The following is a 15,974-nucleotide window of genomic DNA, read 5'->3' as shown; positions in this document are numbered from 1 at the left end:
ATTCAAACAGAACAGCCCGCTGCGACAGAGAACTACATTGCACAAGGTCTTAGAATATTAAAATGAAATCAGAAAAGAGAATCAAGTCATCTTCAGCACGGATGTTTATAGATCAAATATGTGTCTTCTGAGTGAATGATTCCAGCTATGGATCTTGAATATGCAATTGCACTATGTGTTATTTCATCTCTAAGTTTATTCTGTGCCATTGTTTCCTAACCTCACTAGTTTATTTCCATTCTTTTGCAGTTAAAAACTATAGCTTTCACAATAGCAAAAACAGTGTTACTGGCAGGATTTTCTTACAGACACCACATTTTTTCAGCTGAGACACATACACTTAGGCCAGTGAGTCTACTTTGTTGACTGCTTGAACAAAATTGTTTCATTCTATTTTTAAATCGTTAAATGTGAGAAATGTTTTGCCTTTGTCTAAAACTGAATTTTTACAAGCTCCTTTTCTTTGAAAAATTAAGCAGAAACTTAAAGAACATATATTTGAATAAGAAGCAACACCATCTTTCATATTAAAATGCACAGCTATTAAAAGTACAGGTCTCTATCATTCTGTATTAACACTTCAGATGTTTTCTAGCTTTTATTATGTATGAAACCAAACGTGAAACATTGTTGTGCAATATTTTATTCGGAAAATTATTTTTCTCAACTTTCTGCTGCTTAGAATTTGTAACTTTAGTGGTGCCTTAGCAGACACATTTGCAGATTAAACAGAAGACTGGAAGACTATACAAGAGAGGCCTGTTGACTTCAGCTTGGATACCAACAAGACACCAGTTCTCACTAATGAGAAAGAGCATGTGAGAGAAAAAATTTATACTGTACACTTTGTCATATCTCAAGAAGAAAGCACACAATGGTTCATATGAAAGAGAATAAAAGCAACCTTCTTGTTTAGCTGCAACTACAGCGCTCTTACTACTGGTTTTAGGATGAAGCTAAAATCTGGATTCACTAAATTACAGGTGATAGTCATGATGATCTGCAACCTGTCTAAGCATGGAATGTATTTAAGATTTCTACACTTATAGCAGCACCTTGGATTCTTCTTCACAAGGTTCATCCTCCAGGCAATAAAAAAGGAACAGAAATAATCAATAATGTGTTGATAACCCCACCTCCAATAGTGCAAGCTCCAAGTAGATTCACAATATTAATGTGGTTTCCAAGGTAACTCAGCACTTTAAGCTCTGACATCAAGGCTTCTCTTTCTGTTAAATGGGCACTTGCTGCAAGGCAAAGCACAATGTTCAGTACATAACACACCGACCAGATAGAAGAGAGAAAAAATTGGTGAGTATACTACAGTAACTTACTTTTCAACATCTTTACTGCTACTGTCATAGCAGCATCAGATTTAAATAAACCATAAGCAGTGGCTTCAACAACTTTTCCAAAAGCTCCAGCACCAAGGGTTTTACCTAATAAAGCAAACAAAATACTCTGTAATGACTTGGAGTACTTCCTCCTGAAGGCTCGACATTTTATTTTTTGATATAAAGAAGCTATTGCAGACGCGCCTGCTTGCTTTTTGTCCCAAGGTAAGAATGAGCAATTATCACTATCTGCATTATTGCACAACATCTTTTTGACAAAACCCTGCTGTGTTTGACCAAAGTCTCCTATGAGACCTGAAGATTTCACCTTGCAGATGAAGTTAAATAAACCTAAACTAACCAAAACTCAAACGGTTTCTTGGAAATTCCCACTTGTGATCGTAAGGAAGTTGTGTTGGGTCTATGTAAACATAGTTGTTTCCATTTATTTCCTCAACAACTTTCCACTGAACTTCGTACTTGGGTTTCTGGAAAAGAAAGAGATTGGCTGTCACTACAGAAGCCTCCACAGGCAGCTCACACACTTTTCTAACTCAGGTAGAAGGGCTTCAGAATTTACCTGCAAATATACATACACCAGGATCATGACTATGATACACATCAGTCCTGCAGCGACTCCAAATGCAGTTAGTAAAGGGGTAAAAAGGGTATGGGTACGGATTTTCTCTGGAAAGAAACACAAAATTCTGCTTAAATACTGAACAAGAAAAACTATATTAAAAAGATACAGGTGAAAACCTTTCCTTAGTTCTTTTTTGTGAAACACAGTTTAGGGTTTTGACTTTCCCAGATGTGTTTCAGGTATATCAGAATGTCTTTTCTGAATGAGCTGTGGGAGACGGAGTTGGCACAGAAACCATCCAGTCTGATGCCTTGGGAGTCTCAGCTTCATCAATTCAGGAGGTGTGACACCAAGATCAGTTAATGCAAGGGGTCTGCATGATCTCAGTCAAATTAAGTTAAAGAGAGAAGTTTTTTTTCTGAAGTCCTCATTTCTTCTCTTCCCCTGCGCCCTCCCCCGCAAGTGTAATTTCTACAGCACAGTCTTTACAAGTAGAGGTTGTGCCGAGTAGCGAAGGAATACCATTCCAGTACAACCCATCTGCCCCAAATCTGGCGTTTTTGTTTGTATGTTGTATCTGGGTGTAAGAGAGTAAAAACGAAGCAGAACATTTGGTTTCACAAAGAAGAGTACAGTTTTACACACACATTTCAAATCATCTAGGTTCGAGTGCTTTCCCCCACAAACCCACAAATACTGCTAAAAAAACTCATAAGCCTTTTTGCAGTATGTTGTTGTTACTTCTTTTACAACAGCAGGACCCTTGAGCTCCAGGTAAGTTTGGGACTGCATTTTCCCGAGACATTGTAAAAACCTAAAATAAAATGCAATCTTTCCTTGAAAAAAAAAAAAAAGTGATGGCCTAAATAGTCAAAACAGACAATGACAAGAAAAGGGAGAGAGAGAAGGAAAGACAGGGTAATGCTGTATGTGGTTTGCCCCTGTGTTGCACAGACAGAATAAAACCAGCTACCTACTGCACTGCAGATCTGGAGCCATAAAAGGATGGTACCACAATATTAATTGAAAAATTAAAGCAATGTTTTGACAGCCAGAGCATGTAACATAGTGTGCTATCATACACTCGGCCACAGTACCGTCAACTTTCTTATGGTAAAGGTAAACCACTTAAAATCCTTTTACAGAAAGAGCTGCAGGACACCCTTGTTTTATGGTCTCAATCACTCCAGTCATTACCTTTAATAGCAAAGTTGAAGAAAGCAGAGCTCCTGTCCCCATTGCTGGAGGCCTCGCAGCACACAGTGCCGGTGCTCCTGAACATGCTGGTGTTAATTGTGCTTTCAACCCGGATTCGTTCAAATGATGGCACTGATGAATTTGTGTAACCACTTTTGATAAGCATGGGAGATATTGTCGGTGAATCAAAACACCTGGGAGAAACAATACTGACAGTTACCTGCCATGGATTGCTATCTGGAATGCCAGACCAACAGGTAACTAAACAACACTGCTCTAAAAAGGGATTCATCTGAAGCTCTTATCCTCCAAACAGCCTACTCATGATGTCACACTGTCTTTATTGCAGTGGGAGAAATTGATACATAAACCCAGCCTGACCCAGCTGGAGACCATGATGTCTTTGCATTTGCTTTTGGTTAGAAATACCTATAGGTCTGAAACTTCACTATGGGTTTTATACCATTCAACCTGCACCTCCAACTTCAGCTTCAAGCAGTTATGGTCTATTACCTATTCCTGAAAACTTTCCCCAAGCATCATCTTATTACAGAAAAAAAAAAAAGTCCATGATGTACATAAAACACCATCAAGCTTATATGCAGTCAAAAATTAGCCAGCTCTTTTCTTTTAAGATGCTGCTTCTCCTTCATATATCATGTATTGATAAATGAAGCACACATTGATACATGAGCACACATTTAAGATTTTTAAAAGGGTACTGTTTAAAACAATTAATGAAATAACAATTATTTCAGACATAAAACAAATTACACAGGTAGGAGGGAGACCCATGACTTGCTAGTATGAGACCTACAGCTATGGTGGAAGTAAACCAGAACCTTAAAACTTGCTTCACAAATGCTCACTTCACAGTGAAACTCTACAATCTTTTTAAAAATGCAATGACTAAATATCAGGTTTTATTCATAACAACTCTGGACTTGTATACTTGTCATATGTTTCATGTGAATGGAAATCTAATTACATTATGTCTTGAAAAATTACTTCATTACACGATAAAACAAATTATAACAACCTTATTCACAAGTGATTCCATGACTGGCATTCAGTGAAATTGCATAGAGAACATGTGTCATTTGAGGCCAAACTGATACAAACCATAGCTAGCTTGCAGCAGAAAGTTTGCCTTTTATGCAGCAGAAAGTGTTGGTTATTCTCCTTTCAAGGACAGAATGGAAAGGAGGAAAATGAAATGTATCCCTGCCTTCTCACAAACCATTGCAAACAATGTGATACAAAGAATGATGAAAACAGTGATGCAACGTTTGAACATAACTATTACCAAGTCATTTTATGTTCCTAATTTTTAATTAGAAATTGAGTGTGTTGCACCTTTGGAGACTCCTGTTTACTTAACTCACCTCTGCTCAGTTCCTGGGCTAAAATACCAGTATATGGTAGGGGCTGGGAATCCAGCTGCTACGCACTGAAGAACACCATTGCCAAGTATATCCAGAGTGAGAATTTCTGGTTTTGCTGCAATAAACAAAAACAAGAGTCATCCATTAGGAGAACACAGAATTTGCACTACCATTTGCTCTTCACCCCAGCAGCCTGTGTGCATCATCATCCATGGAATCGCCCAGGTGAGTAAGAGCTCCTCATGCTCAAGGATGTCCAGGCCTGAACCAGTGTCCTACAAAAGCTGAACATTTGTGAAAATATTAGCTCTTACACTGAATGTTTTGGCTGGATGTCAGAAGAATACTTTATCTCCCCTGAGTATTTGGTTTGATGAAAGATCCTAAACCAGCAAAGCTCAGAGATTAAACAACCCAAAGAATTGTGTGCTTGGAACAACAGTGCAGTTCCCGTTTCTGCACAGCATGACTTTACCCGCCTGTAAAAAAGGACAGTTTCTCCACCGTTATAATTGTACTAAATCTGTCAAACCACATCCCTCTTACATCTGCCCTGTGTATTAAATATTACCACCGCAGCCAGAAAAGGAACTACAGAGCATGGCAACCAGTGCAGACCCCATCCCACAGAGGACAGACATCCTCTAAGATATTGCTAATGAAATGCCCAACTGCCTGATTCTCTGAAACACTGCATGTAGAGGAAACTAATATTTGGCAGAATGTATCAGCTTTCTAAATGAGAATTTGTGATTGCTCTGGCAGTTTAGAAAGCAATCCATTCAGCCGATGCCTTCTGCCACATCCTGAACAGGACTTATTCCTGCAGTTGGTTCAGGAGCTGCTGTTTCAAGTACAGGAGGAAACCAGAGCAGTCAGGTGGACTTCAGAGTCATTAATCCAATGTCACAGGCTTCAGCCAAGGGCACCATCAATAGAGCAAGATGTTTTTCCTGGTGAAACTTGAATTAGAGGTTTTATTTCCCATAACTACCTTAGCTTCCTTGCAAAATCACCCAAACAGAAGCTAATGAAAAAAACTATAAGCAATGATGCTGCTAACCTGATAGGTACAAGTTAAGAGTCCATTATCAGCTAATACAGCTTTATAGAAATGTAAGATGAACTTCTAATTCTATAAAGTAGTGAAACTCTATAGACTGCAGTGGGAAAACACAGATTTATTTCAGGAAAAATCTATGTACAAAGACTGTATGGTGTTCATTTTTAATGAATATTCTACTCACTGATTAAATTAAAAGCAATAAAACACACGTATATTCTCAATCACATACCATCTCCTTGTGACTTGTTACAGGAACCAAATGTTCTTTCATTTCTAGATCCACATGTGTTTTATGCAAACCACCAAGAACAAAACATTGTCGTAAAATGTTGAGATTGATTTTCAGCATTATTCATTTGGTGAGAAATTTTCTGAGAGCACACAGCATCTCATCCAGCCTCAGTGCTCACAGAATACATGTAATTCACATTTCTGAAACTCCAATCAAAATGGCTGGATTGTGAAATTGTAATTAGCTAAACTATTACCCATGTGCTATTTGCTTACGCATATGCTATGTTTTAGGCAACATTATAGCACAACATAACTCAAGAAATGAGAGACATGACAAGTCAAATATAAGAGGAGTGTGAGCATTAAGCCCTGGTAAAAATATTGTGCGAGAGTTGGTCTGCATCTAACATCTTCTGACTTTGAGTGAGGGAAACAAAAATGCCCGTATTAGTCAGGCTCTTTCCACTGTAAAAACCTAGTGCAATAAAAGCCTGTCCACATGGCCACAATCTCATGTGGACTTATCCTGCAGCAATGGAGGGAAACAAGAGGCTGTGCAGAGTTAATGCCTCCAAAAGCCCAGGCAGAGTGGTCCAGCCTTGGTGGTATGGGAAGCTGAGCTGCAGCAGCCTCTGAGAACAGCTGACCTAAGAGCAGTTCTACCTGTCATGCACCTGGTGAAGCACTTTGATGTGGCAATTAGCATGATCAGCCTCTCTCCACCAGCACTGAGGGCTCCCAAGCTTCCCTGGCTCAAAGAAATTAAGGGATGCATTTCACTTGAGGCAGCAAAGAGCCCCCTAATCCAGTACCCAAGAGGACTGAGACGGCTGCTACTGCTGTCCTCCAGGCTGTGCCTTTGCCGGCTCAGGCCACATATGTGTCTCAGCACCTGCACCTCGTTCTGGCAGCCAGAGCATCTTCCTCAACCACCAATGTAGGTGCTCCAGGGGATGCTGGAGCAAAGATCGACTAGCTTTTGCAAACAGATGCCAAGCTGTCACCAAGCATCTTCTTTTTAAAAGGGATTTTACTGTGCTAGATTTTATGACTTTCACTGCCTTATTACCCCTGCTGTCAGACAGACTCTTAATGACTAGACTTTGCTTATTGTTTTGGCTTTAACCCTTTAAATACTTAACCCTCCATTACATCACTCAGCATATATGCATATTGCTTCTGTAATTGGTCATTAAAAGTCTTAAACTTCTAATTTTACTAAGTTTATTAGTTGCTTTTCAGCTTTTATTGATTCTATTGATTAAATGACCCTAAATGTAACAAAGATAATTTATAAGAGGTCACTGGTATTTTAATTCAATGTACTGTATCATGAATTTTGCATTTAATTTCTTTTTATTGTCAATTTCCCTTTCTTCATTCTTAACAAAGTGAATGTCTAAAAAGCAACACTTAATAGGTATTGTCAGTCAGCCCACACAAAGAGAGAGTGCTTTTCTTCTGGATCTACAATTTCTGGATTGGAACAAATCTTTTTACAATATCATGGTGACTCCTCATTTTTTCACTGCTTAGTTCAACAAGAGGAAAACAGCTGAACTTGGCTTTGTGTGATCTATAATAGCATGACCAGTTTTCTCTTTGCAGCATGAGCCCCAACTGCGTAGATAATATTTTGTTGACTATAATTAAGCTCAGATATTATTTTGCACTAAACTCAGTTACTACTTGGAAGGTTCCTCCGCTAATTGCTAGATGCACCATACCTTGCCACTCTGGAGATTTCTACAATATCTTAATTGTAACTGAGTACAGTATGCTGCATATCAAGCTGTAATTTTCTTTTTGATTCCTAATTTCAGAGCTCCTTCCTTACGTACTTTATGTCACATTTACTATGAATTACTATACTATTTCTTAAAGCAATTTAGTATTATTTCAGACTAGCATATGCAATTGCTAAATATGTTTAAATCCAAGCAAAGTATTTCTGCACTGGGTTTTTCATGTCTTTCAGCAAATGCTTTGGCATCAACTTTTGTTTATGCGAAGACATTCTCTGCTGATTATGTATCCTGTTTTACCTGTTTGATTACTTTCTGCTGATTACTTGCCCAAGCCAGACGTGTAAACATCACGATCTACATCCAAGCAATTTATGCAAAATCCCTGACAACGATGCCAGGTCAGGATGCACCATAAGATCAGGATACAACCAACCCACATGTAACTTACCTTTGGCAATTACTCTGCTATGTCAAATGATAGAGTATGTTGTCATGTAGTTTGTCTCTCATACCTAAATGATGAGCATTTTACAAGCCAGTGAAAACAGGTTATTTTTGTTAAAAAAAAAACCCTAGAAAGACCAATCTATTTATCTCTTCTTTTCAAGATGAAAAAAATGTTTGCAGAAGCTTAGTCAAAATGCCAAAAGAAACTCTTTTTTAGTCAAGTGCCTCAAATCCATCTACTTCAGCAATGGCTGCAGTCCGCCCAGGGCCACAGCACATGGTAACGTGCTCCATGGGACTGCTTAAATGTCCTCAGGGCATCCCAAGACTGATCTTCCTACTTACAAGACCAGTAGTTGAAGCAAGAAGGAAACAGACTTGCTGGTTGTACAGACAAGCCATTCAGAAGAACTAAACTGTCTATGCTCCCTCTTGCCTTGTCCATCTTGCTTCACCATCTTCTTCCTAGTCTGGTTTTCTAACCATGATTTACAGGGATTTTCAGCTTTTATCAAGTAGCGCATACCTCAAAAGCAGCAACATGGAGATCTGCATTGAGAACTGACACCTGATGATGACAAAACTGGATTTTTTAGGTTATTTTTGGCTAGGTTTTTTGAGTTCTTGTGCCCAGACTATGTCCAAGCAGCCTGCAGAGCCTGGGAGAGCTGGGAGAACCATGAACAGCCTCTCGCTCCAAGTACATGTATGACATTGTGAGTTGGAAAACACTATCCAACTTCATGTGAACTAACAGTTCCACAGGTAATCTGGAATTTCTCCCATTCCTTCACAGAAATTAAACTTCTGGCTCAACAATTTGCTCCATTAATCTGTTAAATACTAGAATTATCCCTTATGACTGTAACCCACACTCATGCACTGAGACAAAAGACATCTGAGGTCACCAGTGCCCTCATCTCAGAAATCACAGCTAGGAAACAGAAAAGGTACAATAGAAATGACAACATTCAGAAATGAAAGAAGAAATGCCATGTTCTGAAAGGAGCTCAAGTGACATTTCTGACCCGAACTATGTCACTGCATAGAGATGCTACAAATGTTGATCTTCAGTGACAAATGAGAAGAATTCGGAAATTAATATATAGGACTTGATGCATTTGTGGAAGTCTTGATAGTCCTCTTCATAAAGCTATGCCTGGAAAAGGACACACTGCTGCTAAAGCATAGCAGCAACACAAAACTGCATTTACAGCACATTCATTTACTTTCTATACAGTTCCTCCTGCTGGGCTCAAAGGCATCATTGCCTACCTCGCCCTAGTTTCTCCAGTTTGCCTGCAGTCCCCTCTTGGTTTAATTTTCCTTAAGCCTAGCCTTTAGCAGCTGCCAATATCTGTTTGCTGAGAGCATGAAATGCTCTAAGTGGATGCTTCTGCTAAGGACAGGGTTTTCTGAAGGTTTCCTTGATTTACTTTTGAAGTTTAGCTTTTGTCTTGAAGAATGCTATTTGGAACTGAAGCCAATGCTCTTTCTTAATAAGCACATCCCAAAGATGACAGCACACATATTTGTAAAGCTATGCAGATTTCTCTAAAGCAATGGTAATTTATATTATTATACAGAAGTATTTAGATGCCAAAAGGCATTTAAATGTTAGTAATTCCCCTGACAAGCATTCAAATTCAAGTCAAACAAATTAAGAACAATTAATATCTTTACTTGGTTGACAAAAACGCAAATTATAATGCCTGTATATCCTGCTCCACCTCAAATTATAAAAGGTTTATGTTACATACTTATTTTTGAGATCATGTTTCCAGGTGCTACAGCTGTTTTTTTTTCTGTATAAACTACCTAGCTGCTCTCTGGTAATCTCTGGAATATGTTTGCTAGAATGTAAGGTCACGCTGGATACTACACGGATTTGTGTAAATACTCTGCACTTTTATATCTTGACATTTAGTTTTCCAGCATGTGCTTCACTTCAGAAAGCCTCTCATATGCTGAACCACGCTGTGACATCTTGTGCATATATTATGCTGTATAAAATACAATGATTGTGATAATGAAATATTTCAGACTGTTCATTTTACTTACTTTTCACATAGACATTAAATGTTACAGAGGAGCTGGCATCAGAATTGGACACAAAAAATGTGTAAATGCCTCCTTCTGTTCCTTTTAATCGTGTAAGGTGAAGTTCACTTGTATAACTGTAAAGAAAAAAATTAAGCATTACTAAGGCACACAGCTTGCTGCACGGAAGCTGAGGAGGGAATTAATAGCGTGTCATTTTCTGCAGACACAGTCCATGCAAACACTCTCATCATGCATTACAACAGCCCTTGCACTTCTAATACCCACAAGTTTTGTGACTTCCAACATCCAGATGTGTGCCTGGTGATAGCTCAGCACCTCAGACCTCATGCAGGCACCACCACCTATTCCTCTTCTCACTGAGGAGGGAACCATATTTACAATCTAGACCACATGTGCTAGGTGCTTCACTGGATTTTTGGAGGACCAGGGATCAGGGAAGAACAGTGCACAGTAGAAATAAAAGTATAAGCTTTTATCTAGAGCACTTGGGTCTGCTGAAGCAGCAGAGGGAGTTTCTGCACACAAACAACTCTAAATTCTCACTGTTGCTCATTGGACAGGAATGTAGGTGAGTCGTGAGCATACAGCATGTTGGTCCTCAGATGGTGTGGTTAGCTCCGTGCTATTCCACATCGAGGTTAGCAGTCTTTGCACCAGTTACTGTGGCAAGCCACATGTACTAAAAGATCTTCTATAGTAACAATTTTCTCACCATCTCCACTTTCCTCTTTCCAGAACAGACTCTAGTTTGCTGTTCCAAAGTGAAATCAATAGCACTTACAGTCATGCGTATTACCTGTTATTACCCACGCTCCTGAACTTGACATTATGGTCTGAGGAATTCTGTAATGTTTCATTCATGAACATCCAGACTTCTTCCTTCGGTTTTGGATATGCGTCATATTCAACTGTTAAGTTTCCATTTTGTCCTGCATTTATATCTACTGTGGTATTCATTGTTGCAAACAAACGGACAAATCCTTTAGCTGATGGTCATAAGAGGAGAAGAAAAACAATTTCAAGGCCATTTAGAAGATTGACAATACTCTAACCATGCTTAGAGTACTTCAAGATCAGTGATCAAATATCCAACTGTGTAACAGAAAACCTTATCTGCAAAGCAGAACTTGAACCCTCACCTGCCAAAACCAAGGCCAATAGCTATATATGTAGCAGTGAGACACAGGACTTAAAGCAGCCTTAGTGCCTTAACATCCATAATTCCATCTTCTGCTGACAAATATCCTCTATTTGCTTTTGGAAAAATGCCAGGACATGTTTGATTCTACTCAAGTATTTATATTTTTCCAAAAATCAGAGTTGCTAACTGTCTGGTAAAAAAGAACTAAGAAAAAAGCAAGATAAAATCATTTATGACAATATACTAAAGTTTTTAATGTTCTTTGTCAAGTGTAATTAAGAACAACATTACAAATGAAGCTATTCAAAGCTGTAATTAGAGAAAAATGTGCTAAGTCCATAGGCCTGGATACCAATCGTCTTAAACTAAGGCATTTCTGTACATCTGCTGCTGGGTCTTAATCTTTTATTTGGCAGATACCATGTACCATTGTGCAGTTCCGTTCCAAAATATCATGTCTAACAACATCCTTGCTGTAGCAGTTTTAATTTCATTAATAAAGTCATCAGCTTCAGGATTTACTTTGAAAAGACAAATTTTTCCGTCCTATTACACAAATTCATAAGGGAATTATCAGTTTGATGGGCAGATTGCAATTAAAAGGAAACACATTTACTGAGAGCTTGAATTTAGACCTAAAATCAATCTCAGATCCCTGCTTCTTCCCACTCTTTAGTAATCAAAATGCTGGGGCCAGCTGGGCACCCGAGCTCAGGAAAAGCAGAGCCAGTGGGGCTTGGTGAAAGCATATGGAGCTGCCAGAGCACTTGACAGGTGCTTTGGAGAAGAAAGGATGAAGTAAATTCACAGTAGGCAGGTATGCTCTAAAATGTCTCCTTCACTAGAAAAGAGAAAAATGTTTCAAATCTGGAAACTGAAGATTTGTAGTTCCTTTGCAGAGCTTTTTTCTGTTATCTGTATAAACACAGGATCCTCTATGCAACCTACATTCAAAATCAGACACAAGAGCTTTCACATAAAACTTTATTATGATGCTATTGGTCCCTGGAATGCAGTTCTAGTAACTGTCTACAGTTAGATAAATTAACTGCTAGAAAAAGTAATTAGGAAATTTACCAAAAAATACACATTATTTCTTGTAAATCTTTTGGCTAATGTTAAAGCCACAGTGATTTAGGATTTGATGCAATCCCAGGATCTCTCCAGTACACACCATATACCACTTCCCAGGACCCTGGGAGCTTCACAGCTCAGGTAAATATAATCAGTCTGAATGAATGGTGAAAGGTATCCAGAAGTTGGAGCTTAAAAATTTTAAGTCAAATTTGAGAGTGTGGGGGGAGAAAAGTATCTCAAAAAGAAAAGATTCCACCTTTTCTCTGGCATTTTGTTATTAAATACAAAGTTACTAAATAAAAACTTGCTACTTTCTTTTCTACTTTTTATAATACCATCCTTTATTTTAAACCCCAGACTTTCCAAAGTCAATCCTTTTTAAAGCCACATTTGCATACGTAGTAGTACTAAGAATTTCTGCAGTCAAGAACTTCCCTCTTCTTATAATAGAAGCTTTCACATTGATTCCCTTGGGGAAAAGATTTTCTTTCATACTTCACACTGTTTCACTCTTTTACATATGAATGTAGTCTCTTCTGTAAAAAAATGAGGAAAACATCCCTGTAGTTCTGAGCCCTACCCCCTCCAACGGCAGAGCAAGGTAAAGGGCACTTAAAACCTCTGTGGCTTTGCTGAAGATCTGACCCACATAAGTCAAACACTTCTGTTTTCTTTATGTTACCAGGGAAAGCAAAACAAGCATTGTTGCAGGAGTGTGTGTCTGTGAAACAGAAAAACGGATTTGAAAGAAAAACAGGATCCAAGGCTACACTTCCCTCAGTTACTACACCTTTGAATGGTACGGAACTGAAACAGTTGTAGCCAATTACACAGACCAGAATGATACCATTAACATACCAAGATGTCCTTAATTGTACTTAATTTATCAAATGAGCAGCTTTAAAATTCAAAAGGCACTGTGTGTCATCCAAGTTAATATATAGCAGACTCCAAATGCACCTGTTATTAAACAAGAGGAGGAAGGGAGTTTTCTCACTGTTTAAGGTCATGATCCAAAACATGTAGATGTGATGGATAGTGGGTTTAATAGGGGGGTGACCTCTGGAACAATTTCATGCCGTCTGTGCACATCACGATGTTCCTCAAAGCATCATTTTAAACAGAGGTACAAATATAGCTTTTACGTAAAAACATTGACACACTGTCAGTGAAATTTCCCATCCTTGGAAGGCAGGTATTAAAGACGTGTCTTGTGCTTGTGCTGCCAAATTACTCAGGCACAGGGACAGCACTAGGCAAAAGTAAATCACTTGTTTTGTCAAAACTGGATTAAATTTTAAATTAAACCAGGAAGGATGAGACAAACCAGAGAGATGGAAACACTGTTGGGTGGTTGTTCTAACATCACTTTCCAATAACATGCAAAGGGTTACAGAAATCAAAGTAGTCATACACACCACAACACTTCCTGAGCCATCCCATATGGTACCAGTCAGCAATAACCTTTTAAGAAAAGCAACTTTACTCACTGAGGTTTGGGGAAAAGGAGAAAGAAGGGAGGGAAGACTCCCTATTGTTCCCACTCTTCATCTCCTGCTCTTAGAAATGTTAAGATTTCTACAAGAAGCATTTACCTAGTGCTTTCAAGGTTACTGTGGCATTGGTTTTTCCGAAAGGGTTTTCTGCTTGGCATATGAATTCTCCAGAATCATTAACTCCCACTGAACGGATGTTCAATGTTAATTTCCTTTCGTATCCATAATCACCCAAATTTCTGCTTTTGCTTGTAACAATCTGTCGGTAAAAAACAATTAACAACTAAAACACTGTGTATGCATCATCTTTCCTAGATAAATTAAAAATAGAAGTAATTATAACTTTGCTATATTAATATTCATAACTTTAAACTGGAATAATAAGCCAGCATGACAAACCTGTCACTAGAATCTCTCCGTGCAAAACAAGTGTGTGATCAGCTGCCTTTGGGAGATAATGTTCTCTCTCCTAAGTCCTATCCCCTCCTCTTATTGTTCTTTTTTTTTTTCTCCTCAAGCTCCCCTGTAAGGCCAGAACGTGGGGTGGGGTGAGTGTGGGGCTGTGCTCACCTGCCTCAAGAAAGCCAAAGGGGGGGAGACCAGCCCAAGCCAAGAAACTAAAACTCTAACTTCTTCAAATGTTTCCATTGCGTGATGACAAGGGTGTTGTGCCCAAGGTCAGGCCCAGCTTATTCTGGATACATTTCCAATATTGATGAAGGCGAGGAACCAACAGAAGGTTTTATTTACACTACCAGTGCTTCTAGCTGTAGGACTTAATGCAACGTGACCACTGGGTGCTGATTTTTCTAATGCTCAGAAAGTGCAGTTCTTATATGAAGTTATTGCAACTCTGAAGTGTGGTTCACCACTTAAGTGGTGCCTGAAGTTCACTGACTGCTCAAATAGTTAAAATGATTATGTAATTCTGTGAATTACATAAGAGAATTTAAGGTCCTGGGGCTTCATTTTAAACTGTGTTGTCCTATGTCCCAAGGCCACAGCATCTTCTGATTGCAGGCATGCTGCAGAGCCCTGCTGGCAGCAAGCTTTACACAGCATCCTTCCTCTGGTACCCACTCTGACACTTGGTCCTTAGCAATATATACTTACTACTCTTAAATGCAATTGGAAACTTCATTCTCTTAAGTATAACATGACCCTATGAATACGCATAGAAAAAATTAATACTTTGATGTGTTGACTTTAGTTTCTGTGAGAATGTTTGGTATGGTTGGAAAGACTGATAAAATTTACACTGATTAATCCAAATGCAGACCTGGACTTGTTATGATTTTCCAATTGAATTATTTCAATTCTTGGAGCCTCCAAGAGCTTCTAGACAAATTAAAGTTTCTCAATGCAATTTTGATTCCTCCTGAGCTATAATAATCACAAGAGACGTTTATGTAGTATGGATGTGCTTGTTTATAACAATTCTACTAATTTTCAAAAGTGGCAATAACTTCAGTCATACACAGAAGAAGCGTTTTTTTTTCCTCTCATCTATTCAGGACAAAATGTAATTCTGAATCTACTTAAATATGAAATTTATGTGTACTCTCTCAATACAAAATTAATTTGATAGTCAGTATTTAAAAGACAGCATCTCCTGCTATTTACTAGAAAAGGCAGAAAGGTCAAACTTATTTGGTCAAAAATACTTTCCTTGTAGCTTTTACTCATAAAGCGAAAAATGATAAAGCACAAAAACTGAAGGGAAGGCCTCAATTTCATCACATATAACAAAGCAAAGGGAAGGGAATGAGAGAAGAAATTAAGTTCTCAGATGAAAGGCTTGCAGCTGACCTTGGCACAGGACCAAAAATGGATCTGCATGTCCCATGCCGACTTCATGTCACTTAGAGCTTCTCAACCTTCAGAGCTGTGAGCTGGGATTTCTGGAGCAGAGAGCACTTAGCAAGAACAGCTTTGCCAAAGCTGGTGGATTAGCTAAGCATGGCATTCCCAGCCCTTGGGAATGGGACTCCTGTTCATTATGTGCCCAAGGCAATGGGATTTATCCAAATATCACATAAGTCTTTTCTTCCATACACATGGACTGAGAATTACGTATTCTGCTCACTACCATTAGCAGTAAACGACCAGCCAATTAGCTGGTGGGAGTTACTGAAAGGTCTTCACAAGGGTTTTTAATTTATTTAAATTTCAGGGTATACCCAGAAGACCTAGAAGCATTCT

General features: G+C 38.6%; 1 protein-coding gene across 1 annotated transcript in view; it reads right to left on the bottom strand.

Annotated features, from left to right (window-relative positions):
• KIT (KIT proto-oncogene, receptor tyrosine kinase) overlaps window positions 1-15,974 on the bottom strand; it is a 51,336-nt gene that overhangs the window by 10,148 nt on the left and 25,214 nt on the right. Inside the window, exons 5-13 of the mRNA XM_025895242.1 lie at window positions 13,872-14,031; window positions 10,855-11,044; window positions 10,056-10,171; window positions 4,500-4,614; window positions 3,115-3,308; window positions 1,915-2,021; window positions 1,696-1,822; window positions 1,335-1,439; window positions 1,137-1,247 (exon numbers count right to left, since the gene is read on the bottom strand). Coding sequence (XP_025751027.1) covers window positions 1,137-1,247; window positions 1,335-1,439; window positions 1,696-1,822; window positions 1,915-2,021; window positions 3,115-3,308; window positions 4,500-4,614; window positions 10,056-10,171; window positions 10,855-11,044; window positions 13,872-14,031 — 1,225 coding nt within the window. The remainder of the gene's footprint in view (window positions 1-1,136; window positions 1,248-1,334; window positions 1,440-1,695; window positions 1,823-1,914; window positions 2,022-3,114; window positions 3,309-4,499; window positions 4,615-10,055; window positions 10,172-10,854; window positions 11,045-13,871; window positions 14,032-15,974) is intronic.

This window comes from Manacus vitellinus, unplaced genomic scaffold (genome assembly GCF_001715985.3).
Source record: "Manacus vitellinus isolate BGI_N305 unplaced genomic scaffold, ASM171598v3 scaffold_0_pilon, whole genome shotgun sequence".
Lineage (NCBI taxonomy): Eukaryota > Metazoa > Chordata > Aves > Passeriformes > Pipridae > Manacus > Manacus vitellinus.
Note: the sequence above shows the minus strand (reverse complement) of the source record. Positions and strands in the feature narration are given on the sequence as shown.